Here is a 25,040-nt window from a genome sequence, read left to right as displayed (position 1 = left end):
CATGTGTTGGCCTAAGCAGAATGAGCTCACACTGAAAGAGCAATATAGCTGCCCCCTTTCTTCCTTTCTGTAAAAACCAGTGGATTTATGGCTGTTCTTGTGTGTGTAGTAAAGCTGGCACCACAACCCGTACTTTGTCAGCAGTAGGACAGTTGAGGGGAAGAAAAGCTTGGCATAACCTTTGGTATGTTATTTATTATCACTTTGCAGCCCCCTGGAAAATGAACTTTAGAAAATTCTGAGCCGATGGTAACGGTGAACACTGGGAAAACCAGGGAATCAGCAAATCCATTGTGTTGTGCTGACAGAAAGATACTGTTACAACACACTTTAGCTGCCAACTTGCTGCAGTCACTCAATCCATCATGGTGGGCTGTTGGATCACAAGCCAGTGAAACTCAGCCTGGCGTGTTATTTTAGTCTTACATGGACTGTGAGATAAACGGGGCATGAACCGGCCCCCTGGCAGGGGGTCGACCCCTCGCGCCCTCATTAAAGTGCCAATCAAAAAGAGTAATGGAACAGGGAATTGAAAGCTGGCTTCTTCAGCCTGTTACCGCTCTGAGTCTGAGCAACTTTCACAAGCCAAGGGAAACATTTCTCTTCCGAGGCCAGACCTTCAGAATTCCTCCTCTCTGTCTCTTTGAGAGCAAGAGCTGAGGCTTGCGCTGGAAACCTGTTGCTTACTACTACCAAGGAAGGGCACAATGCTGCTTCTGTGGAATAAGCAGGTGCTGTGTTGTGCTTGTGTCGGTCATCAGTCAGACATGGTTTGTGTTGCAAATTACTTATATTTCACCATTTGTGTGTGAAAGATGCAGAGAAACCTGCTTTCTCCCCATAGCAGTCCAGTTACCAACATGAGTCTAGAGGGCTTGCTTATGTGTGCAAGGTGCAAAAGTGGATTCTTGAGCTGTGTGTGGGTTATTTCAAACTTCCACAGGAACCCACAGCAAATAGGTTCTGCAGTAATAACCTTGGGGTGAATTTACAGCTGAGGCTCAGGCACACATGCAGTGCTGAGCTGCCTGTCGTTGATGGTTAATATTCAAATAGCCCTATAACCTCTGCTTTGTCAATGGATGTTCAAAATCTGAGTGCATCCAACATTGCTGATGCTGTGGGAGTTACTGAATGTCCTGTGATATGTTCTGGGTTTCTGGTCTGTAAATACATGTTCTTCTGCGCATCAGCTTCCCTTGGGTGTGTGCTTGGAGGAGACGGCAAAAAGGTAGCTACTGAAAAGAAAGGAGAGTGGATGAAGGTCTTTGTGTTATATGGATTTAGCATTTGAAATCAGGAAGCTTGTATTGTGTTCTTGTATTCTGCGTATACCTGTCTGAACTTGGGAGGTAAGGATGCTGTCTCTGCATAATCCTCTGAAGACTCATAGTGAAGCTGCTGTTACACTACAAATAAAGACACATTCTGGCACAGAAGGTAGTGCTAAATATAATCTTCACATTTCTGGGATGTTTACCTCAAATACTGTTCCCTCCATGCTTGGAGATTAAAAGAAATCTTGGAAAACGTATTGGCACACAAAGGATTATTCAAGGGGCCTAGAATTGCACATTGACAGCGGTGGTGTTCTCCCGGGCACTGGAGTATTGGAGTTGCTGTACCAGGGGCTTGACCTTACTAAATAAGGAGGGGTGGAGTCTGGTCCTGCAAATGGTGTTGTGTGCTTTTTGGTGTGTGGCGGGGGTTTTTTGGTGTGTTTTTTTGCCCTCCCACCAAAATGGTATGCAGGCACAATTTTTTTGCTGCATCTGCTGCCCAGTGCTTTGTACTGCTGATTGTCGATTGTTTGCAAGGGCCTTGAAGCAACAGTCGCTAGGTATGGTGAGTCACCCACCCAGGGCAGAGCAAATGTTTGCTCTTGCTGTGTCTAGAGGGACAGCTGGTATGATAGATTTCTCTTTTATTTGTTAAAATTTCTCCACAGCTGCAGCATCCAGGGGACTTTTTCTGCTGGCATTTTCAGTGTGCAGCAACAATTGTTCTGTAGCTCCCACACACAATCCTTGTCCTTTGGGTGACCCATCCATTTATCCAAAATGTAAATGCACATGAAAGCTGTTTACTTCTTTCATGGCCTTTTAGTACTTTTGAGTCAGACCAGAATAGGCCCGAGGTGCAAGGTTATTCTTAGCCACCGAGAGAACTCTTTGTGCTGGGCACGTTGCTTGGGCAATATTGTGTCAGCTACAGAAAAACAAACAAACAAAAAACCCAAATACCCTTGTGATATTGGAGTGCGATTGCACTGAGGCAACATAACTGTGCAGCAGGCTGTTAATAGAATTGATATAATGCTGGAGGCATGTCTCTCTTATGTAACTGCAGTTTGCGCCAAGATTATTTTTATGTCTATACTAGAATGTGCTGTAGTTCTACCGAGGAAAATACCTAAATGTTTTACACCCCTCCCCCCACCCCCCTCCCCCCCGCCATGTTTGTCAGTGGTTAATTAGCAACGTTTTTGGTTTTTTTTGTTGTTGTTGTCTTGGCAAGTCTCCTTTCATGTGATTAGCACCGCACTCTCTTAGATCTATGAGACATGTGCAAAGCCAGTGGCAGCGCGAGGACCCAGCCTTACAGACACATCTGGTGCTGGTTTGTCCCTCACATTTCCCCACTTCAGAAAAACTGCTGATAGAAAGCTATGAGAAGCACATGGTTCAGTCAAGCTGATCTGTGGCCTCTGCTAATCAAACATTTTCTCAGCTAGGTAACTTTATGGTATTATTGAGGCAGATGGCTTTGTGCTGTCCCAGTTCCTTTTTTAAGGCTGTCAGAGCACTGTAGGCTGTAATAAATAGGCTGTAATAAAGTTGAAGCAATAATACAAGTGGGGGATTTGAAGTGTTTTGTTCCTAGCTCTACATTTGGTAAAACTGAACATCATAATGTGTACTGATTCAGAGTCTGCTGTCACACCTGAATTTTACACAAGTCTGGACTGGAATCTAAAGCCCAGGGCATAGTTTGATTCCCTCCACACCCTGAAAAATAAGACAACGTCTTGATAATTTTTTTTGTGTGTTTTTTTAAAAAATATTAGTACGTGTGGGTGTGTGTATATATATATATTTTTAAAAGTATAGAAGTATACACATACAGAGGGAGTGTTAGTCCTTGTAAGAAACCAACTTGTATAAATGGATTTTGGGCAACTGTTCAACTGTTGACTTTATTAAAAATGTGTTATATTTTGGTTTTGTATCTTTGCAGCAGCCTACAGAGAGTATACGCTTTAAAACCTGCTTTTTGAGACCCAGGTACCAGCGATGAAATCATTGTGATTAGCAAATAGAGGCATGTTTTTCTGGGAAGCAGAGTAAGGAAGATTATTCCTTGAGAAGTCATCATCTAGTGGTTCGTGCACTGTAGGAAACAGGTCAGTGCTAAGCTGTATTGCAGAGAAAAAAAAATCAAGAAGTTAAAAATATATATAGTTGCCCTAGGACCCTAGAAAGTAAGTATTCTGTTGATGAGAAAACAGATAAAATGCTGAAAAACCATCATGCAGTCTAGGAGATGGCCAGCAAATAGATCAAAGCCTCCTTGTCACAGGGAAATGTTATTTTTCTGTTTTGAGATGTGGGCCATTTAGCCACTTAGATTCTCTCCACAGAAACGTAAGCACTGCACTTGTTTGGTAAACAGTGTTCACAAGTGAAGCTGTTCAGATAATTATTATAATCTGGCTGATTTACTGGAAATCTATTCAAGAGCAGAAGGAAGGGAAGGATGGTGTTCACATCTTGCACACTTTACCTCATTTCAGGCCTACCTCATTCTGTATTTCCTGTTTCACTGCCTAGACTTTATTTAGAAATGGCTAAGTTTAAGTTGGTAACAGAATTGTTTATGCTGCGGTAATAACAAAAAAAGTCTGTTTCAACCTGATCATAGCATAGTAAGACGTGTAAGTACATGCAGAACCTCACCCCTGGTTTGAGTCAAGTCTCTAAAAGTTACCAAACGTTTCCCAGTGTGTTCAGTGACTTCAGCAAGTGATTAATTTCTCTTTCAGAGGCAACAAGTGGGCAGACACCTTATCTACTCCCTGGCCTGTGCTAGAGCCTGCAGCGAGCTGAGGGCTGTCTCCAGGAATTACATTTGGTCACAAAATCATATATTGGTGAGTAGTATGGGGTTTGCCTCTTTCAGTAGCCATATTATGCACATATTATGTACTTCTGCATTACCAGATTGTTTACCAGCAATACTGTTTCCTTAGGGGAAAGAAAAGGTCTTTTAGTGGCCCAAAATAGTAACCCTGCATGTTTTGATTGCTTTGTCAGATACAGGGCAGCAAAACAGAAGTTTGCAGCCACAGCTGTGGACTTAGGTCAGAACAGAAAGGACTTTTGTAGTTCTGCTTGTCCAGAATTGCTTCTAGAATAAAATGCCATTGCCATCTGTGTTCTTCTGCATATCTTGCACATTAAGAACTTGAGTCACAAGTCTGCCTCATTTTAGTGGATCTGGATAAGTGTTAGAAACATTAGGATGCATTTTTCCCATATAAAATAATGCCTAAAGTGCCTTATTTTTTATTTTGAGGTGTATTGTTTAACACTGGCATTGTATAGCTTGGGCAGGTGACGTACTGTGAGGTGTTACTGTAGCACAAAAGCATCTATCGGCTGTGCTGGTCATCCAGCTGTGTATGAAAGATGTCTGGATTTTATGAGATGTGCTCTATTTTTTTTGAAGTTTAAATAGCTTAGCATCTAGATTTCCCAGTCTTAGATGACTTTTGGCAAATTAGATCATCTGAAATGCAGACTGAGTGTTCAGGTCAGAGAAATGCAGTGGGAAAGTCTGGGTTTGACAGACACTGACAACCAGTGTTCTGGGGGTTGCCCAGGTTTACCTCAACCAGCAGAATTACGTGATGTAAGAAGAGTCTTGAGGGCTCTTTCACCACTCAAGAGGCACTTGTCTAACTTAGAGAATTATTCATTCCTCTCCTCTACAGTAATTTTTTGTTCCTGCACATAAATTAATGGTTTTGCAAGCAAGGGCACATGAAGAAGGTGGGTGGAATAAATTTATTACAGTTCTTGAGGATTATGGTGAACTAACTCTTCTGTCAATAGTCTTTATTTTACATTTCTTCAGTGGCACCTCCAGCAAGAAAACAAAGTTGCTCAGGGTAGGCAGAGAACAACTTGTACAGTTTGCAGCACAATATAGGTAAAATCAAAGCTAACGGTCTAAAGTATTTCTACTTCAACATATCACTGCATGGGTTTTTGAGCTACCACCTGCATAGTTGCTGGGTTATTTAGTCTTTTATTAGAGTGTGAACAGCTTTTTATGAAGACTTGAGCAAAGAGGCATGAAAAAGCAGTGTCTTCCCTGAGTTGTATTGGCTGCGTGCTCAAGAGTGGGCAGTGGCAGAAAGCTGTGTCACTGTTGCTCAGTAGTGTATTTTTTTCCTCCCCAGCTTGTGAAATGTGAGGACTCAATGTGCTTGCATCGCTGCAGCAGCCCCCCTCCAGTGCTCCGGGCCAGGCGAGGTAAGCGTACGGTCTTCAGCAGCTCAAGAACTTTGCACAACTTGATAAATGCAGCTCTGATATTGCCTTGCCTGCTTACAGCTTGTGTTTGAGTCCTTAAGAATTTGAGTGAAAGCTGGAGACTTGCACATCTCCACATCTTCTGTAAACTATTTTTGAGTATGATTCCAGGAGTCCAAAAGCTATATTTATTCACTGAGTAACAATGTTAGTGGTGCCAACAGCAATAGGAAGTCCACAGTGAGAGTTCTGAAATTATATAAAAATAGTTGGGTTACAGCAATAAATAACATCATTTGTTCTTTTTTTTTTTTTTAAAAAAAACCCAACAGGTCTGATTCAGTTTGTTTTGGAATGCTGCATGAGGCAGTGTGCTGCTTTCAGCTGGGTCTGTACCTCACTCTGTGTGCATGCTCTACTATTAAGAGAAAACTGCCTTCTCTATAGATGAGTGAGCAACTCCAGTTATGATCTGTGGTACTCAGGTACATCGAGGCTAGTGGGTACACTTTTCAAAAGTTTAAATAATATTCTCTTTAATCATTATTAACAGTCAAAAGAACAGCTTAACCACAGTCCAAAAGAAATACACAAATTAGATCTCTTACTATGGCTCTGAGTTCAGGTAACTCAAATGGTGCGTGTACTGTCGAATTTCAGTTGTTTGCATGTGAGCTCCTTATGTAATTGTTACAAAACGTCAGTATTCAAGCCATTTTGTAAATTCTCAACACTGAGCTGTGAACTACTTTTTCTTTTCCTTCCCCACCTACTTACCATCTTCAGCAGCCAGATATTTGCCGCATTAAGAAATAATTGTACACGAGGGAGAAGCACAGAGTCTTGGTAGCAGAGTCTGACGGGACTGAGACATTAAAGCACTTTTGAGCCAACGTGCTTGTTGAATTCCTTATTTTACTTAAAAATTATACAGAGGGATATACAAAAGTGATGTATTATATCAGTTTCATTTGTGTAATGCATCTTTATGGATTTTGATTTCCAGTCGCAGACCATACACACATCAACTGATACCATGTTTTTCTCCTTAGACAATAATCCTCTGCCTTTTGCTTTACAGGAGTTGAGAATTGTTTTATTTCTAACTTTAAAAATATTCCTGTATGTCTTTATGAAAGGAGGTATTATTATTATACAAAGTAAACGAGGTTGAAAATAAAGCTATAGTGGGCTCCTTGCTTTGAGTCAAAGGTTTACAAAATCATGTTTTTAGAATGTGGGTTACTCAGAAGTTTTAGGAAAGTTGGGCTTGTGAACTTGGCCCAACAAAATGCCGTATTTGTGTGGGTGTTCAGCACGGTAGCCAAACTATCTCTGGAAAATGAGATGTCCAAGTTGCTGTGAATAAAGGTAGGTGCACTCATTTCTCAAGCTTCAGCATGGTTAAAGTTGATGAGACAATACTGATTGATGTGCAACATCTGAAAAAGCATGTTTGTTAATTATTTCAAAAAGTTTAATTTTGAAGACATTGTCATGAAGACAAGTGCCACAGTGATTTTCTGTCTCCCACCTCCCCAGCATTTCCAGTGCCAGCAGAACTCCACACCGACGCGCCACCTGTGCACACGCACCATCCGAGTGAAGGAAAACACGCAAGATTTCCATTTCCAAGGCTGCTCACTTGAGCTATTTTTAAACAACTTAGAAGCGGTGCAGACTTTGCTGGGCCTGAGTGCTGTATTGAGAATAGAATCAGCTTCTTGTTTTCTAATATTTTGAAAATGTAGTTGAATTAGTGAGTCTTCACTGCAATATTTAACAAAATGCAATTATTTTTGTTAAAATCGAGGATGAAATTTCAGTGGAACACTTACCTGTAGTAGTGGTTTAAGAAGAAACAAACCAACCCACACCCCAAAAATCCAATAACCAGCCCAAACAATGCACCCTAATCACACTTTTACAGCTCCAAACAGCAGGACATCTGTGCTCCAGCATCTGCAATTAACTCCTTATTTTATTTTTTAAACTTTTATCTGCATTCTTGCACTGTGAAAATCGGCTTTCTCAAGGAAAAAAAAACAGAGAAGGGCTAGTTTCAGGTAGTGCAGACTCAGTATATCTCCTTTAATTTCTTTACACAGTAAACAGACTTCTATTTATACCAACACCCTGGTCTGTACTTATTTACATGAAACACTTTTACGTATATACATGTTAGCAAAATACAGGGCTTCTCCCAGAACCAAATGCATTTCAGCTATATCTTTGTTATACAACTAATGTTTTTTAAAAAAAAGCCCAACTCCCTTTTCTTACGCACAATGATTCTGTTTAGCTAAATCCTAAAACTGTATTTCTCCTTCCCATGTAGTACTTTCTGCAGTTACAGAGTATCATCAGCTCCAGACGGATACTTGCGGTTCACTCTGGCAGTAGGAAGAGGTTTCAAGAGTCCAGCTCTAATTGTTCTTGATTTTCGCTGAGTCTTAACATAAGCTGTTGTTCGTAATAAAGGCTCTTTGCATAGTTTATTTCTTGAGATAGCTTTACTGCAAGAACTTCAGATTTCACTTTCACCTGCAAAAAGAAATGTGATTTTTCTTAATGTGCTACAACCATCATCTACAGCAAAATATAACAGTTTTGTCATTGCACTGACTGAAAGCATTGGGTACAGAAATGTTGCACTGGAGGGTCCTTCTCAGTGCTGAGCTAAGGAAGAAGTGAGAGAGGGACAGACAGGTAAATAGACGGAGGTATTTCAGGATGCAAGCAGAAACATCTTGCAATATTGGAAGTTATTTCCTTTGCTTCCCCTCCTACCTTTTATCTGGCTTATCTGTTTGGAATGTAAACTGACTGGGGTCAGGGGTGAGCCTGTAACCTTGTCTGTAAAACAGACCCTGCAGCAACTACTGTAATGGAGCCAAAAAAAAAGAAAAAAAAAGTGTAATGGGTTTTAGAAGCGAGAGTTCTGATTAACTTTTACATGCATGGCATGAACACTCTTTCCAATCTTAGATACCTTGCAGTAAAAAAGTACTACGTATAGGAGGAGAAGACTAGAGTAAGTAGCGAAGTTTCATGTATGCACTGCAAAGTTAAAAGCCCTTCTCAGGTAAATACACATTTCCCACTGTAATTCTTCTGCCTGCAGGAATAGTTTCAATTTTGCTTTCCAAATTTCTCTGGAGTTCAGGGAGTGAGTTCTGTTGCCACCTAAAACCTTCTTGGCAGCAGCTATTTTCAAAGTTTTCATTGTTAGGAAACACAACACTAATGTACAAACACTTTCAGCATCAGTACAGGCATGAAGGGGAAAGAAAACCCCCCAGGAATGAAACAATAAGTGCCAGATCCTTACCATTGGTTTTTGTTGTGATGGACCCGGCATTGCTACACCGCTGCTTGTATTCACAGCTTTCTTGGTCAGCTGTATATACACATTCCCGTGGTCTTTGGAAACAAGGCAGTGGTAGAGATCGTCGTACTTGACCTCCAGGAAGATGGCCTCGCGGTCGGTGTAGTCACCGCTCTTCAGGAAATACACAGCTTTCGATGAAATGAGAACACAATAGCTGTCTATGTTCTCCACTGCTATGAAGCTGCACAAGAGAACAAGAAGAAATACTAGTCTCTTGAAGCTAAAAATACTAAACTACAAGTGTCTTCACCTGTGATGTTTTGAGTGACCTTTAGAAGTCTTTCAGAAAAATTAATAGCATAACAAGTACAATTCATCTGTATTTAATTTAAAATGTTTTAAAAATCAAGCTGATGAAGTACCCTCTCACCCAGTTAAAAAAGATCATGCTGTAAATCAAGTAGTAGTGCCGAATGCCTGCCTTCTAGCTTTGGTCATTAAAAGGGCATATAAAAATATCCTTTAACAAGGCTTAGGAAGAGTAATTTCCTTGCACTGGAGCACTGCAAGCCCTAATACTTAATTGCAAGTTCAGTTTCACTGCTGATACATGAAAGGTTTGCAGACATTTATGACAAGAGCATTATCCTTCTACACATTGTAAACCTGCTTGCGCTTCCCTTTACCACGCACCTCCTCTGGCTTTGAAAAACAAAAAACAAGTTTAACCTGCTGCCTGGATCAGTAGCTAGAGAAGAGAAATTAGCTGTTTAACACTGGGGTGAAAGGTTAAGCAGCAAGCAGGTTTCCCCAGAGAGATTAGGCTGAGTGATGAATAGTGGAGGTAGAAAAGAGTGAGTTAAGAATATCGAGAATTATGATGGCTGAGAAGGTTGATGTGTTAAAAAACAGCAGTAAGGAATGCAAAAGTGAAATAGATATTTCAGACACAAACGCTTCTCCCCCACTTCTGATTTACTACTGAAATGAACCTCATTAATGTTTTTGTTTTTTTTTTTAATGCTGAAAACTTGAGAAAATTAAGTATGAGCTCATAACTAAGAAAGAGTGCAAACCAGTAATAATGCTGTAATGCATATCTGTAAAACTAACATTCTCATATGTTGTCAGGTAGGTTCAAAATTACAATTGCCGAACCGGTGCTTGTACAAATCTGTCTGCTGTTGTCCTAACACATTCTGCAAAATACTGCTCTGTCTTTGAAACAGGAGTTGTCACTAGAGCAGAAAAGTTTACCCTCTCCAGAACTACTATTGGTTCTACCATTTAAGCAACACTTGGCACAAATTACTCTGAGTTATTGAATTGTGTTCCTTAAAGCAAAACAAAATGGACCAAAAAAAATGTGTATTTCAGCTTAAAAAAACCCTTAGGTGAAAGACAATGTTAACACAGTTACTGAAACGAGCAGTTCCCCCTCAGCTTTCCATCAGAGTTCAAACACCCCGGGGTAAGGTTTTGCCTTTGAAATAAGTTAATTAGACCGGAGAGTGCTATTTTTTATGAAGTGTCACAGAAAACTTAATTTTAAAACAGAGCAGCATGATAGCCTGCGGAATAATGGCCTCGTTCCTTCGGAGAGGCACATAAAAGCAAGTACAGTGTTTGACAGCGATCCCGCCTTAGACTCGGGGCAGACTGCCACCACAGCACAGCGCAGCACAGGAGACCTGCGGCTGTCGGGCCGGGCTGCTCTTCCAGCGGGGAAAGAGCATTACAAGGTGGGATCAGAAACCCCTAACACTGCAGTGCTCCCCTCTGCAATTGTCACAGCGGAACTGCCAAAGTTGAGAATGTTTTATGTATCCCCAAAAGCAGAACAGCTGTATTCCATTCCTGATGTATGGTGGTACGGGGGACATCCAGGGAGAGAACTGCAGCGCTAAAGCTACAGAAGGTTCAGTGTAAGCCACTAGGCAGCCTACACGTTTGGATTTTCTGCATAAGAACAACAGATTTTATATCTACTTTTCCATACAAGATTTTTACTGGTGTTATGTATATATTTTGAAGAATGGAAACAGAGGACTGTGATTTAATGGTGAAGCACAGAAACATTAGCTAATTTGTAGTTCAAGCTCTACATTTTGTTCTAAGTTTGAGTCATGCATCATTACCCATTCTCTCTTGCCAACTGTTTCTTCTCTGTGTCTAGTTCTCAAAAATTGGGTGTTTAACCTTTCAAGATACTACTTCAAGTTACTATTTTTTTTAACCCATACTTCTACGCTATTAAAAAGATCTCAAATTAATAAAATGAAAAATTAAATGAAACATGATCCAGTAGAACAAAGTAGAAGCAACCAGATCTCCAGAGAATTTGTGGGTTTTTTAACAACATCAGGAAGTAATTACACAATATTTTCCAGAAGTGAAACAGTGAGCCTAACTGGAAAAAAATGTGGAAACATTTAGTTAGAACAGTAGAGCAAGGTATTAAACCCCCTTTTATGGATTTAACTCTGAAGGAAAATATGCAAATAATCAGGTCTTTAAATGTGTTTCTGATTATGATAGTAGGATAAAAGTCACAGGCATAATTCTGTACTTATTTTCCATTACAAGAAACATTGTTTTCTTGTTGAACAATTCTCCTAATGGCGAAAGTCGCAGCGAATGAATGGTGTGACTTGATGACAAAAGCCCACTGATCTGCTTGCGAGGTACACTTGGAAAAAGCTGGTGATTTTTTTGGGTCACCAATTGCACTCAGTCAATTCTCCCTACCTGGCAGCCAGACTGTATACGCATAGAAACCTTTAAATGAGATTAAAACAGGATTAATGAGAGTGTAAGATCACAGGGCCGCAAGCAAGTGGCAGATCTCACACTCTCTGGAATCCAGAAGCGGCACACAGCGTCCGCAGCCTGACCACTGACCCCGGGGAAGTGCAGATACGCGTCAAAGTCAGTACTTACAACTCATCTTGGATGTTGTCGGTCAACTTGAAGAGCTGTTCTTGTCCTTCTGCTTGACTTTCTAAATAGCGGGGCAAGAGCCCTTGAGGTCCTCGACAGCAGCGCGGCTTCCTCACTCGCTCCGCTTGCGTCCTACGTGTAAAATAGAGGCAGAAAGATGACTTAGTGCAACAGCACTGGTTTTCCTTCCATTGAATCCTGTCAGCACACCGAGTTTTATTTATTATGAAATATGAGGTGTGACAAAGCATTTAGAAACACAAGATCTTCACAGATACAGCTTATAGATTCTGTAATACTTGAGCTGGAAGCCACGTGTCTACTCCTGTAGTTTTACATTGCAAAGGAACGACTCTCAGTTTTTCCTCCACAAGTAATGGGCAGCGTGCTCAAGTAATAAGCAGCAGTCTAAACTGAGTACCGTGGCTGCAGATCTTGGGATCTAATTTCTCAGAAGAATTTTACTGTTTTCTTCTCACTTCTCTACAGAAAATAAGAATGCATCAATCTAGATAGAGCTCACATTGATGGGCAGTGTCAGTGGTTTGTAAACCAAAGGGTTAAAGAAATAAGAACACGCGGTTCAGACAAAAGAAAAATCCAGTTAGTCTCCACAGTAGGGTTCAGCATACTTCACCTTTCTTGAGCATCTATTAGAAAATGACGGTAATAAAAAAAGACACACATGTGGCCTAATAGACAGAGGTTGATACTGGCGCCAGTGCTAGAGAACTGCAGGCTAGGGTCCTCCCTTAGCCGTATTTTGTTAAAAAATAATATTCTGAATTCCTTTAAGCTTTTCAAACGCCCTGCCCCTGCAGAATTGTGTTCAGACTGCCTGGCCCCGCTCTATTCTCTGTCCTTTCTGACAGCATCACTCTGCGTCTGCCGCGAGCTTTCTTATCTCTTTCAGGCTACTACTGATACAGGAATTTTCCAAGCCAAAGGCACCATTTCTGATTAGCGTTCTCTACTTCCCATCTGGGTGCTCTGTAAAGATCCTGTACAATGAACTGCTTCTATCCTTTTTGATCAAAAGACAGGAAAAAAAATCCCATGCAACAACACATTTTCTTTCCAAGCTGCTTGGCAATAGCACACACGAGCACTTACCTTCTAAGCTTTGCTTTCTGCAGATGTTTCCTCTGGAGCCTTGTTGCTTTGTTACCTTTCCCTTCAGCAGTCCTGTCTCAGACCCAAAACCCGCACACCCTTTCAAAATTCGTTTTCCTTTGAGTCTTTGTCACCTGCACCTTTTAATGGTGACAGCATTTTTTTTTGCCCCTTCCCTTCTTGGCTGCAGTAAATGTTACTGGAGCAGAACCTCTTAATATCATCTTTGCTGCTCTCCCGTTGGGTCACTGGTCCTTCAGTGGTTTTGGCTCCTGCCACTGTCTGGTGTCAACAATGTGTTTTGCAGACAAGGTGTACAAGCCAGCACAGCAGAGAAAAACATCAGCTCATTGATATTCTTAATACACTCTGACTATCTGGTAAGTTCTGAATTTGTTAATGAGATTATTACATCCCTGACCTGTGAAACAAACCACAGTGGCTCAGCAGCAGCGCTTCTCACTGAGCCACTTTGAGAGAAACTTCTGGATAGACTAAAAGCTCTTGACTTCAGCTCAACTGTGGTTATACTGAGATGGGAAGTCAGTTTGTCAGCAGGCAGGATGAAAAGTGGAAATTCTCCAACTAAAAGAATGTGAAACAGAGCAAGGGCTTAAGAAACCATAACAAATGTTGTCATCAACGGTGCCAGTAAAATGCTGTTAGTCAAATTTTCAGTTGTACCTCTGCTGACAGATGTTGTTACTGCCCTACCTGTCCTGCTGCACTGCTTTTGCTTTTTGTTAGGTGTTCGTTCATTAATTACAGCGTTACACAATCCAAACTAAAACAGGCCAGTATGAAAATTGCAATTTGCCACATAAAGGTACTTAGTTTTCCTCATTTGCAAAGAGCACAATGTCTGAAAACTCTATTCTTGCATGAGTAGCATTCCTCTGAATCAGAATAACGTAAGCACTAGGTAAACAGCTGACTTACGCAGCCTATGTACAACTTAAAATGATTCAACTGAATAACAGCTGCATGCAGTGGTTGGAACTTCACTATTAAGTGCTGCGATTCTGGAGCAAGTCACCTCTCACACCCCTTACATTTTTTCACATATAAGCAGGATTGACCTGTAGCAGGTACAGTAACATGTCAGTATTGTTATCTTTCAGAACCCACACCAGAGCTGAACAAAGAAACAAAAGTATGTGTTTGCCTTCATAAAATGTACAACGTTGAGGCAAAGTTCCAAAGAAATTAAGGGTTCCAACCAGGGTAATTCACATCTTGCTACTTGTCCTACTGCCTACCTTCCAAAACCAGTAAAATGGCAAAATTTCACTTATCCAAGAAGTCCCCACTGGCTGTTAAACCTCTCTACAGCACCTGTAGCTTCTATTGACAAGTTTAAAGAGTGAATATCTGACGCATAATATAGTTTTTAATTAACTATTGGCCAATCAATAACCTTTTACTTGCACACTTTCCTATTATGAATTCAGGAAAGTTAGATAATGATCCATATGGGAGTGAGAAACAACAGTGCATAATGGTTTTTACATTAACCATCTTTCAGTTAAACGTTCAACTGTGCTATTTGCTCTAGTATTTTGTAACATGGTGAGACAGGTCTCCAAAGCATTGCAAGCACGACTGTTGTAAAATGAGGAAGAAATAGGGCCGTTAAAATCAGACCTATTTCATGGAAACCAGACCACACCAGTGAGCACTGGTTTCTAACAGCTGGCTGAGCAGCAGGTCACAGAGAAAGTACCAGTACTGCAAAAGCACTAAAGATTTTAGGAAGGCTTGGTAATTTCTGAGTTGTGGTTGCTTTTAGGTTTTGTTTCTGTTATGTAAATGGAAGAAATAGAGTACAACACTCCCCGTGGCCGCTGCTCCGCCACGCTAAAATGTTCATCCTGGTGATAAAAGAGAATTCTCATCTTGGTGATAACAAGGTCAGCTGCTTTTCAACCTAGTGCCACTAGTGCTAGCGTAAATTGCCGTGATTCAGTCCATCAGCCCCTTGGCAGAGTGGTCTGTTTGGTCTGGACAGCTAAAAACATTCCACACGGCTTGATTTTTTAATCTAAAAATTTGTTCTACTGTCTCAAGTTACATTCTGTAAATAATAAGCAACACTGATGAAATATAAAAAGCTGAAGATTTGTAAAGCAGAATGAACGGTGGTGTGCCCACATCTGGGTTACATTAAACATGCACTCAACAGATTTGCTGATTCTTTTTTAATAAGCACACAAAGGCAATACAAGACAGAAATGCCCTCACGTCTACTGGTCACAGCGGGGAAGAGCGCTGCTGAATGGAGACACAAAGGGACTGGAAATGGTGTCAGGAGGTTGAGGCACACACTCCAGTTCTTCACTGCTCAGACAAAGCTGAACACTGGAGAATCTCATTTCAGATGACTGTACGCCCACTAAAACCAGTTAACAGCGTTAATTGGTTGGCTTTTGCTTAACAGTTCACAGAATTCTTGTGAGCCAGTTGACCAGATTTAAGCCAGAAGTTTTGTAATCAAACAAGTCACTGACCCCCTGATGTAAGGAAGTTGTTCAGGTATTATTGCTGGTAATTATTTACCAACGTAGACTGAAAGACCTCTACAAGAGACAGCACGTGTTCTACGGAATTTCTTTAATCCTTGTTCCTTCGCTGCACCCAACTGGGTTTACACTGTCGGGTAACAGACGTGATTCTTGCTGAGGTGCACAAATGCACAGTGGTTTTGAGAACAGCAACTGTTACTCACCTTTGAGTGTCCTCCGGACCTAAAAAAATTTGCATGATCCCTCCAGAGGTGTCTCTGGCCACAGGGCTCCCCCAGCACCCTCGAGTCAGAATTTCCTTCAGCTAAACTCAGTTCTTGCTGCCAAAACTTCCACCAGCTGTCACCAACGTGTCACATTCATAAAGGTGCTGTGGTTTAACAACCTCATCTTTCCAACCCATTTAAAGCAGTAACTTACTGGTTCTGCTATAGCTCAAATTCTGTCAGCGTTTGCATTGTAAACGTGTTTTTTCAGGTTTGCATAGAACTTATTGATAAAAGGCTGCTCTGGGCTGTAACTTGACAAACTGACATTCAGCCTGGGAACAATTTTTATGCCCTTGAAATAATTATAAAACAACCTTAGTTCAAACAAAGGAAAACTGGCAGGTAAAATAAGCCTACGCAACAATTCAATTGCTGCTAGTATTGTGAAGAAATAATATTAAACCTGTTACTTGGCTCTGGAAAAGTCTGCTTCATAACTACAGGGAGTGCTTCATCTAAGGAGGTTGAAGTGCACTGCAGACATTAAGAAGTGACTCAATCTGGTAAGTTAAAGGAGGCATAGCCTCCCATCTTCAATCATAACTACACAACAACTACATTACTTGCTACAGTTGCTCAAGTTCAAGACTGAATTGCACCTGCAGCCTTCTGTACAGGTTATCATCCCATGCACATAATCCACAAAACACAGAACGATGACAACACTTGTGTCACAGATGCGTAATGGGAGGACGCAGTGTAAAGGATACTCAGAACAGCCAGCATCAATTCAGTGCTAAACAACGTATCTCTTAAAAACTCCCCTCAAAGTTCAGCCGTCACAGCAACAAACTACAGATGATGCAGTTGTACCATCAGATCATAAGGATAACAAATGAAAACAAAACATTTGCCATTTCTGCTATGGTCTGTATTTCATATCGCACCTTTGCAAAATACTGAAAATCCACTATTTGCACAAGTCTTTCCTCACCGATGTACTTTGTACTTGGCTTCCAGTGGTGAACCCTTGCGATAAGCAGGAGCATCCCCTGCATTTACTGGGCATTAGGAGACACAGGGCAGTATCGTTTATGTGTCAGATCTCTGCATCTGAGAACATCAGATGACTTGGGCCTCATTTTAGGAAAACCTACGCGATCTAGATGTCGCGTTCCGTTGTGACTCTACAGGCGGACGGCAATGCCTGTTGCACAGCGTACGTACAGCTGCCTCCCAGCCAGTGCCGGACTTTAGGGGTGCAGTTCCCAACAGGCAGATAATTTCTTCAAGACTTGACACCTGAACCCAGAGATTTGCCACAGCTCTGTGCTGGAATTCATCCACTGATTCAGATTCAGATGTTTTTAAGGTGTGTTAAAAATGCACGGGCAGTGCAGTCAGTCCGAGTGCTGCATTTGGCATCAGAATGTCTCAGTTAGATGCAAGAATGTGTAAAATCATGAGCCAGACAGCTCCCTGCTGACTGCATATCTGAGGAAGCTTATATGCACCGTTTATTCCAGCAAACGCATGGAATATATTGTGCTTGTTAAATGTGTTCCCAAAATGCTAGTTTCAGGCAGAAACATGCAAATAAATGGTGTCTAGGGTTAAAACCTCCCACTTACAGTCAAATCCCTCCTCTTTGGAGGGATCTACCAGCTCAGATGCTGAAGACCTTTGTCTGACCCAATATACTTTCAGGAGAGCTACAGCATGCTGAAGAAGCAACTATTTATCATGCGGGCTGTTCCTGCCAGCTTCTTCGAGAGGTAGCTCTTCTCCCCCTCTGCCCCTTCTTTTGTACACAAGATCAGAACTGAAAGCTGTTCATTGGTGTATGATTGGATACAACCTCTTCAGGCTACAAATTCAAAAGGAAGTGAGAAGGGCTTAAGACATCTAGAATCGCTTCTTTCAAACCAGCAGAGCAGCAGATGTACTCACCCTAATGGCACATTCTTATGACATCCATACTACAAATCCGAGACGGATGCACGGTGCTCACCCCAGCCAGACTCTGTGCATCAACCAGTGTGGAGCCTCTGGCACTTGCTCCACCCCCAACTGCAATAGTTGTGCAGCAAACAAACACTTTTCCAAGCACTTTGATATCATCACGCATAAGAGGTTAACAAAACGTAACACTGACATCCCAGTTTCCAGTTTCTCCCAGACTCTTCCTGTATTGGTCAGAGTGGTGACTAGAGTTGTCACCTTGAAGTGAGACACACCTTGTCTCACAAATGTGTTGAAAATTGTTCCTATTCACCTGATTCAGTGTAAAAGACACACTTCTTAGCAGGGGTTTCCTGCAAACGCCTGCCTGGAAAACAGGAGCTGAACATGCCTTAGTGAGACCCCAGGAGTGCCAGCCAAGCAACGCCCGTTTCTTGTAAGTGCAAACAGGGTGACTTTAACTTCGCGTGTGACATACTTGGAGTGGAACAGAAACGATTCCATGTTCAACTCCGGCCTTTCTGGGAAAGCAAACCCACTTTGGGGAAGGAAGCAAACCCACTTTGGGGAAGGAAGCAAACCCACTTTGAGGAAGGAAGCAAAGCCGGGGCCCCTGCGCAGCCCTGAAGCGCGAGGTGTGCGTGAGGAGCTGTGTGAGCGGGACTGCGGTGACCGAGTGTTCTCAAACCCTCCTTCAGGTGCGTTCCAGTTCGTACAGGCCAGGGGCTCTAGCACCAACTGCACCGAACCAAAAGCTACTTGCAGAGTTTGTTTTGATTTTTAAAGCTTGCAAGTTGCAAGAACAGTTCAAATCAACTGGCTGTACTTACAGAACTGATAAAGAGTGTTCCATATGTTAACAGCGACATTAGGTGAAAAAATTATCTATAAAAATACCAGCCACATGCTAAATGAGGTGACATCAAGGCAATAAATAGCTCCATCTGTATGAAAGAGTTTGTAGACATCTCTGAACAAAAAAGTAACTATGGATAAAGCAGTACTGAAAAAAATGTGGGTTGGATTTTCCTTGTTAAAAAAAAATCAGTTTTACATATTTTTCTCAGATCACTTTATAAATCTGCTGCACATTAGAAATCAGACACACATGTATTTTTTTCCAAGTAAAGAAAGTTGAAGGTTTGTATTTTTAATAGCAATGTGACTATTTCTGAATGGCAGCAGTATATATTACATGCAGTGTGAGAGGGTTAAACAGGACAGCCTCAACTCTTTATAAACTTTTGCCCTCTGGATATGTACTCATTGGCTGCTGTACAAGACTTGAGCTGTATTACACGCCTTAACGATATGGTTCAACTGTCGGTCAGGCTCGGGGCCTGGCAATAGGCCAGACCGCAATCAATGGGACACAAACCTCCCCCTTTCAGATCATCACGAAGGCTCATATTATCTCCTTTTTGTCGTGCTGGTTAAATTTATGGAGCAGAACCCCGAAGCTGCATTCCTTGGCTTGGGCCGGCCCACGCGGGCCTCCCTTTGTTTGGTACTGTAAGCGAGGCGTGCTTTGGAGGATTGCAGGGTTGTTAGTTCAGGCACTGACTGTTTGCTCATGACTGAAATGAAAAGAGTTCAGTGGAAGGGCAAAAGGACAGCACAAGTGTAAAACCCCATCCCAGCAGGCCCTGGGCTCCCATCTACAGACTCCGGACTAGGACTGAACAGGAAACCTCGCGGTGATGACAGAGGACAAACCTGTCTGTGACAGGTAACCAGCAATACCTCAGCACACACCTTCCCGCAGGGTCCCTTCATGTCAAGCGAGCCTGTAATCACTGCTTAAATAGGAACCTCAACTAATCTGGCTTAAGATACCGCTTAGAAGTGGTATTAGTTTTAAAGCAACGCTGGATCTTTTAACTTGAAAATCAAACCCGTCGGTACAAACAGTTCTACCTGTCCCACTGCATGCCTTAGTATTTCTACCATTTTAAACAGGTAGAGGAACCTCAGAGGACCTGTGATATTTATACTTGGGAGGAGAATATAGCAAACAGCCCTAGTAAGACACAAAACCACTGGAAATACAGTACGTGGAGGATTTTCATTTTGCATATAACAGGCATTAGCTCCGTCTTTACATTAAGGACATAAAGAAAACTTTAACGTGATCTCAGGGCAAAACCATTCTGGAGTGAAAGCAAATGGAATTGGTATTCCAAGCACAGGCAAGAGAAACAAATATATGAAAAACCACAAGGATTCTTACTGATTATATCCATAATATAAGGTACCTGTGTACTCAGTTCTTCGGTACAGAAAAGCTCTGCTTACCTTCACCAGCACACGACGCGTAAAACCCATTGGCAGCGAGCTGCCCCAGCCCCGCCGTACCAGACTTCACCCCCTGGCACCCGCAGCAGATGTTTCAGGCCATGGGGTCACAGCCCCTGCCATTTGTGCTTTGGAAATAAGTAAATAAACACTATATTCCTGGTGCACCACACCAGTTTCATCTCTCCTACTATTTTTATGAACTGAAAATACCAGTAAGAGGGCCAAAAGATATTATAAAAACCCACAAAACGTGTGTTAAATTTTTTTCAGTTCTGGGGATGGAGTCGGACTGGTTTCATGCAGTCTGGTCATTCGTCCTGGTACATTCCAACAGACACGTCTGGTTTGAATAAAGCTTTTGCTCATTCCTGGTGCGCATACGCTCTCAACTTACCCCACCTAATTCTAAGCAAGTAGGTTTGTGAATGGAAATTGTGAATATTTTATTGCCTGGTCTTCGATGGCTTTTTAGTTTGTTTGCTGATGCTAACACATGAATATAATTCTTTTCTTTTTCAAAGTCTCTCCAGTTCCATTCTAGGAGATTCCATACAGACTTGTTACATCTGCAGTTCTCTAGTTGTTTCAAGGCAAGAAAACTAGAATAGTTTAGAATAGAATATACCAAATTAAGTAAATAGAATATACCAAAAAGGGTCATTTAGCAGAGTGCTTTCTGAATAAGGAAGAATCTAGAAAACACCATGAATTCCAGAAAACAAGAATCATACAACACAGTAAAAGGTGTTCTTTTTACTTCTTGTCCTTGGTGTCCAAAAGCTTTTGCTGGTATATAAGGTAATGAGACGAAATATGCAGGCTCTGGAAAAATAAGTATTTCCAAAGAAGTTGAGGAGCTACTTGTCCCACAGGAGAATCCACATTCACTTACAGAACAAGCAAGAGGATATCCAGCACAACTACAGACAGTTACCGGTGATCAGTTAAAACCTAACAGAAGAATAGCGAGTAGGTGAGACTGGGAACACAAAATGGTTTTTTAAAGCAGGGAGAAGTGTCCACCGAGGCGCTGCAGAACGTGTGGGCACAAAACCGGGCTGGCTTAACTTGAACGATCGAGCAAAAGCAGCATGTAAAATTCTATTTGGATAGGACAAACTCAGAGGAGTTTAAAACTCCAGTGAGGACAGTGAAGTACTAAAGAACCTGAAGAGGTCAGAAATCTGGCAGGAAATGAAATGGGATTCAACCTACAAATTGCAACCTGGTTCGTCTGGGGAAAAATAATCCAGAACACAAATATTAAATGACGAGGAGATATTTGCACAGCAGTAAAATAAAACAAAACATGAAAAAAAAACCTCTTGGGGGAAAATAGCAAGCAGAAAAGTAGGGTATGGATTTGCAATGTGGTGTGGCAGTTAAAGCAGCCAGCACCATTCGGATGAGCTGCAGAGCACAGCTTGTCACAGAATCACACGTCACAGAATGTTAGGGATGGGAAGGGACTGCGAAAGGTCCCAGAACAGGGATGTGAGGTTCCCTTTTCACACCGTACTGAGGGGAACTTGCAGACTGGGGTGATTTCAAAGGAACTCAACAGCAGCAGTGGAAGAATGTGGACGGACTAATGGCAGAAGAATGTAAACCCACTGAATGGAGCTCAGCAGTGACTGAGGATGGGAGGTAGGGCTGACGGGAAGAGCCAATGTCTGCAGCCATTTCACAGGGTACCACAGGAGTACAACAGGCAAACTTGCTGAGAAGAAAACAGATTATTATAAAGACCTGTTATCCCACTGGGAAAAAAGAGGAAAGCGGATATGAAGGAAATCACACTGCGCAAGTCATTTACAAATGAGTCTGATAAATCAGCTGAACATGCAACATTTCCAGATTTACACAATACATACTAGCTCAATATTAGCTCATATTTTCTCTCTGGCTTCTAGAAGACCTTTGGAAGGGTTTTCCAGGAGAATAATGTCGTCTCCTTCACCAGAGTTGTGGCCCATACATGACTGACATCACTGTAAGGACTCCAGAAGCGAGATTCAGATCAAGTCCAAGGTCAGGACAGAATGTGGGACACATACAGGGGTGGTTAAGGTTCGGGCAACATGTATCTTTAACCGTCGAGAATCTTGAGAATCTACTCTCTGCAGTACATTAGCTGAGCTGGTGTTCCATACACTTCGGTACATATTTTCTACTTCTCAGTGTCACTGAAAATCATGCCCAAGTGTACTGCGCTTGGGATTACAGCTGAAATCACAGCTGAGACGTGCACAAAGGAGAATAAGAAAATAAATCGCCTGCTGTTGACATTGTCTCAGACTTTGCAACCTCACTACACATTTCCGAGTGATGGCATGGAAGTGGTGATCACAGAACCACTAGCGCGGGCCACTTCTTTCCAGGGGAAGTATATTTCAAAGAATCAAATATTTACATACGAATTTTCTGTGGCCATCAATGGCTTGCCAGTCTCAGAACTATTCTTTATGAATACAGTTTAGTTCCCTTGGGTAGGTCATGAAGTTGTCCCCTTCCATCCAAGTTTTACATTGTGACTATCAGGAAAGAACGCAAACCCCTGCAGCAGCAGTTAAAATCATCTTAAATTTGCACTGACCTGGCAGAAGCCATTGAGGACGCCAGGATGGCCGCTTCCTGCGTGACTTGTTGAGTCAGACACACTTTCAAATATAAATGTTCTTTACTTTTGCTGCACTAGGACTTAAATCACGTTTCTAGGAGAGAGCTTTCCAAGCATATCTAGAGATGTAACAGCTTTCCTGGTTTGAACTGGTCTTTAAGACTTGGCAGTATATAACAAATACGGAAGTAATCAGAACTCTTGTATGTGACACTAGAGTGCTTGGAACACGTAACACACGCTTAAAGAAAGGTATCAAGTCACAGGCATTAACTGTATATAAATTAGATGTATGCTGCACTGTCAACAACTACCATCTTGTATGCTCTCCTCTGCATTAAAATTTACAAGTATTATGCAGCTGTATTCGAAAATAACAAGCGTAAGAAATTATTTGATTACATCATTTTATAATATTAGCCTTGAAAAGGTCCAGCTTAAGTGAGATTTCTAAAATATTTTCTTGCACTTTAAACACAGCACCTCTTAAACTATCACCATAAGCTCCAGGCTGTCACCTGCATCTCGGCTCTATCAGGGTGGCTCCGTGTTCCAAACACAGGGTTTGTGCTACTGTGGGAGTCCCAGTACCAATCGATGCGTTTTGCAGCCAGAAGAGCCTTATGTCCATGTAGCATGATCACAGTAACACCAGCTGCAGAGTCTTAAATTGAGGGCTTTTTAAAAATTTAACCATGTAATTAGAGAATTGCAAGGGGCCTGTAAGTTACAGTTATGTATCAGGCTATTTAAATGAAACTAATTACCTGGTTGACTCAACTTTGCACCAGAACCGGACACTCGCACACACGCCGTCAGTCTCGAGGTCAGGCTGGCTCTTACCAGGGGTATTAACTTGCGTTCTTCACTTGTTCAAAACTGCGCTTGAGATCAGTCGCTGCCATAAACGTTCCCTCCTCAGGGCTGGCTGTTTTTGTGTACTTTACTTGGAAGAGCCTGCATGGCCCAGCAGGCTTCAGCAGAGCATTCAACTGGAGCCAGCAGCTCGGGTTTGGAACACTGCTATTTTCATTCCAAACCACACATATTTGAACAGTTAACAAATGCGGCGGGGGGATATTGGCACACAGCAGTCTAAAAAATGTACAAATCCTTTGTTGTTTTGGGGCTTTTTTATACCCTCAAAAGAACAATTTAGTTGCTTCATTATATAAGCACATAAAAAAACCCCTTACCAAACAAAACATGAGTGCAAGGTTGCTTATAGGTGGTGGTGCAGTTTGTGTTTTGGTTTGTTTTCCCCTCTTACATTATTTACATATTCTCAAGTACATTTGTTTATCTGAAAACAATTGTGATCAGATTTTGTAGTCTGGTTCAATGTAGCAGCAGGTTGCTGGGCCACAAACTATTAGCAGAGTGTGTGTAAACACTAAAATCATCCCACAGTGCTGGTCTGTGACAACAGCATTTCAGAATCTACTGGAAGCACAACTGCGGTTCAGCTCATCTGTCTTGCCCTCCTCTCTTACCTGACAGTTAACAAGTGAACGGGACGTGTCACACAGGCCAACACAAGCTAGAGATAAGGCTGGTTCCCACTCACTATCTAGTTTGTTAAACATTGATAACATCATTGCTACTGTGCATAGGCTGTGTTTCATAGAATTAAGTCAAAACAGGAATTTTAAGTATATGTGTATCTTGAAACAAACTGGGACAACTTACACTATTGCCAGGTGTGTTTCTTTAAGTAAATCAATCTGTACAGTCACAAAAATAGAACACATACAAGCAAAACACTCAATGTGTTTTCACAGGGATGCACTTGAAGTTCTCATGTAATTGTGTATGCGCATGTACTTACCAAATTGTAATCCTTGGCCTCGTGGTTTTACAAATCAAGCTAAGTACCAAATACATCAGACACATACACGTAAACACGTGCATTTTGACAACAAAGTTCACTCTGCACAGTTTCCTGCATCTCACACTTCATTAAGCGTATTGTTCTTTACTGAAACACTGAGGGCAGAGACTTCAGGATTCCAAGTGTGGTGTAAGAATACACAGGAAACTGAAAAGCCAAAGGGGAAGACAAAACAACCAGAAAGCCCAGCATTTTGCAGACATTCTTCTCTAAGCTTTCTGACAATAAAACCTACTTAGGATTTTCTTTTGCTTCTTCAGCACGCAGAGCTCACGTGCATGCAACAGGACTTCCTGGCGTGTACTGTGATATAAAATAAACTCTTGGCCACAAAGAGTGAAAGGAATCTTCTCTCAGAGCAGCCTTTTTAGAGCTCAGCCCTTTCCCTCTTCCACATTCACAGGCAGTGCTAAGGAGCACTCATCTACTTCAAACATAATCACCGTAATTCTGTGGAGCCCACACTGGCCTGGCCCTGAGCACAGGAAGGAAGCCAAGGCATCTGTCCTGATGTGCTGACACTTCACATCCACACGTGGGTGGGTAAACAGAAGAACATGTGGACATATATCCACACTTTTTGTGAGAAAATTAGAAGATAATGACACTATATTGAT

The 25,040-nt window shown here is 41.7% G+C and overlaps 1 protein-coding gene across 7 annotated transcripts in view; it reads right to left on the bottom strand.

Moving 5' to 3' along the window:
* Positions 1-7,597: 7,597 nt before the first annotated feature.
* The window catches only part of VPS13D (vacuolar protein sorting 13 homolog D), an 80,709-nt gene continuing 63,266 nt past the window's right edge, over positions 7,598-25,040 (bottom strand). For all 7 annotated transcript variants that reach the window (XM_065037556.1, XM_065037557.1, XM_065037554.1 and 4 more), the window contains 3 exons: positions 11,809-11,940; positions 8,869-9,109; positions 7,598-8,081 (listed from right to left, as the gene is read on the bottom strand). In XM_065037556.1, coding sequence (XP_064893628.1) covers positions 7,950-8,081; positions 8,869-9,109; positions 11,809-11,940 — 505 coding nt within the window. In that variant the 3' untranslated portion in view covers positions 7,598-7,949. The remainder of the gene's footprint in view (positions 8,082-8,868; positions 9,110-11,808; positions 11,941-25,040) is intronic.

This window comes from Columba livia, chromosome 21, assembly GCF_036013475.1.
Source record: "Columba livia isolate bColLiv1 breed racing homer chromosome 21, bColLiv1.pat.W.v2, whole genome shotgun sequence".
Taxonomy (NCBI): domain Eukaryota; kingdom Metazoa; phylum Chordata; class Aves; order Columbiformes; family Columbidae; genus Columba; species Columba livia.
The sequence above is the reverse complement of the archived record's forward strand: the minus strand, read 5'-3'. Positions and strand labels throughout refer to the sequence as shown.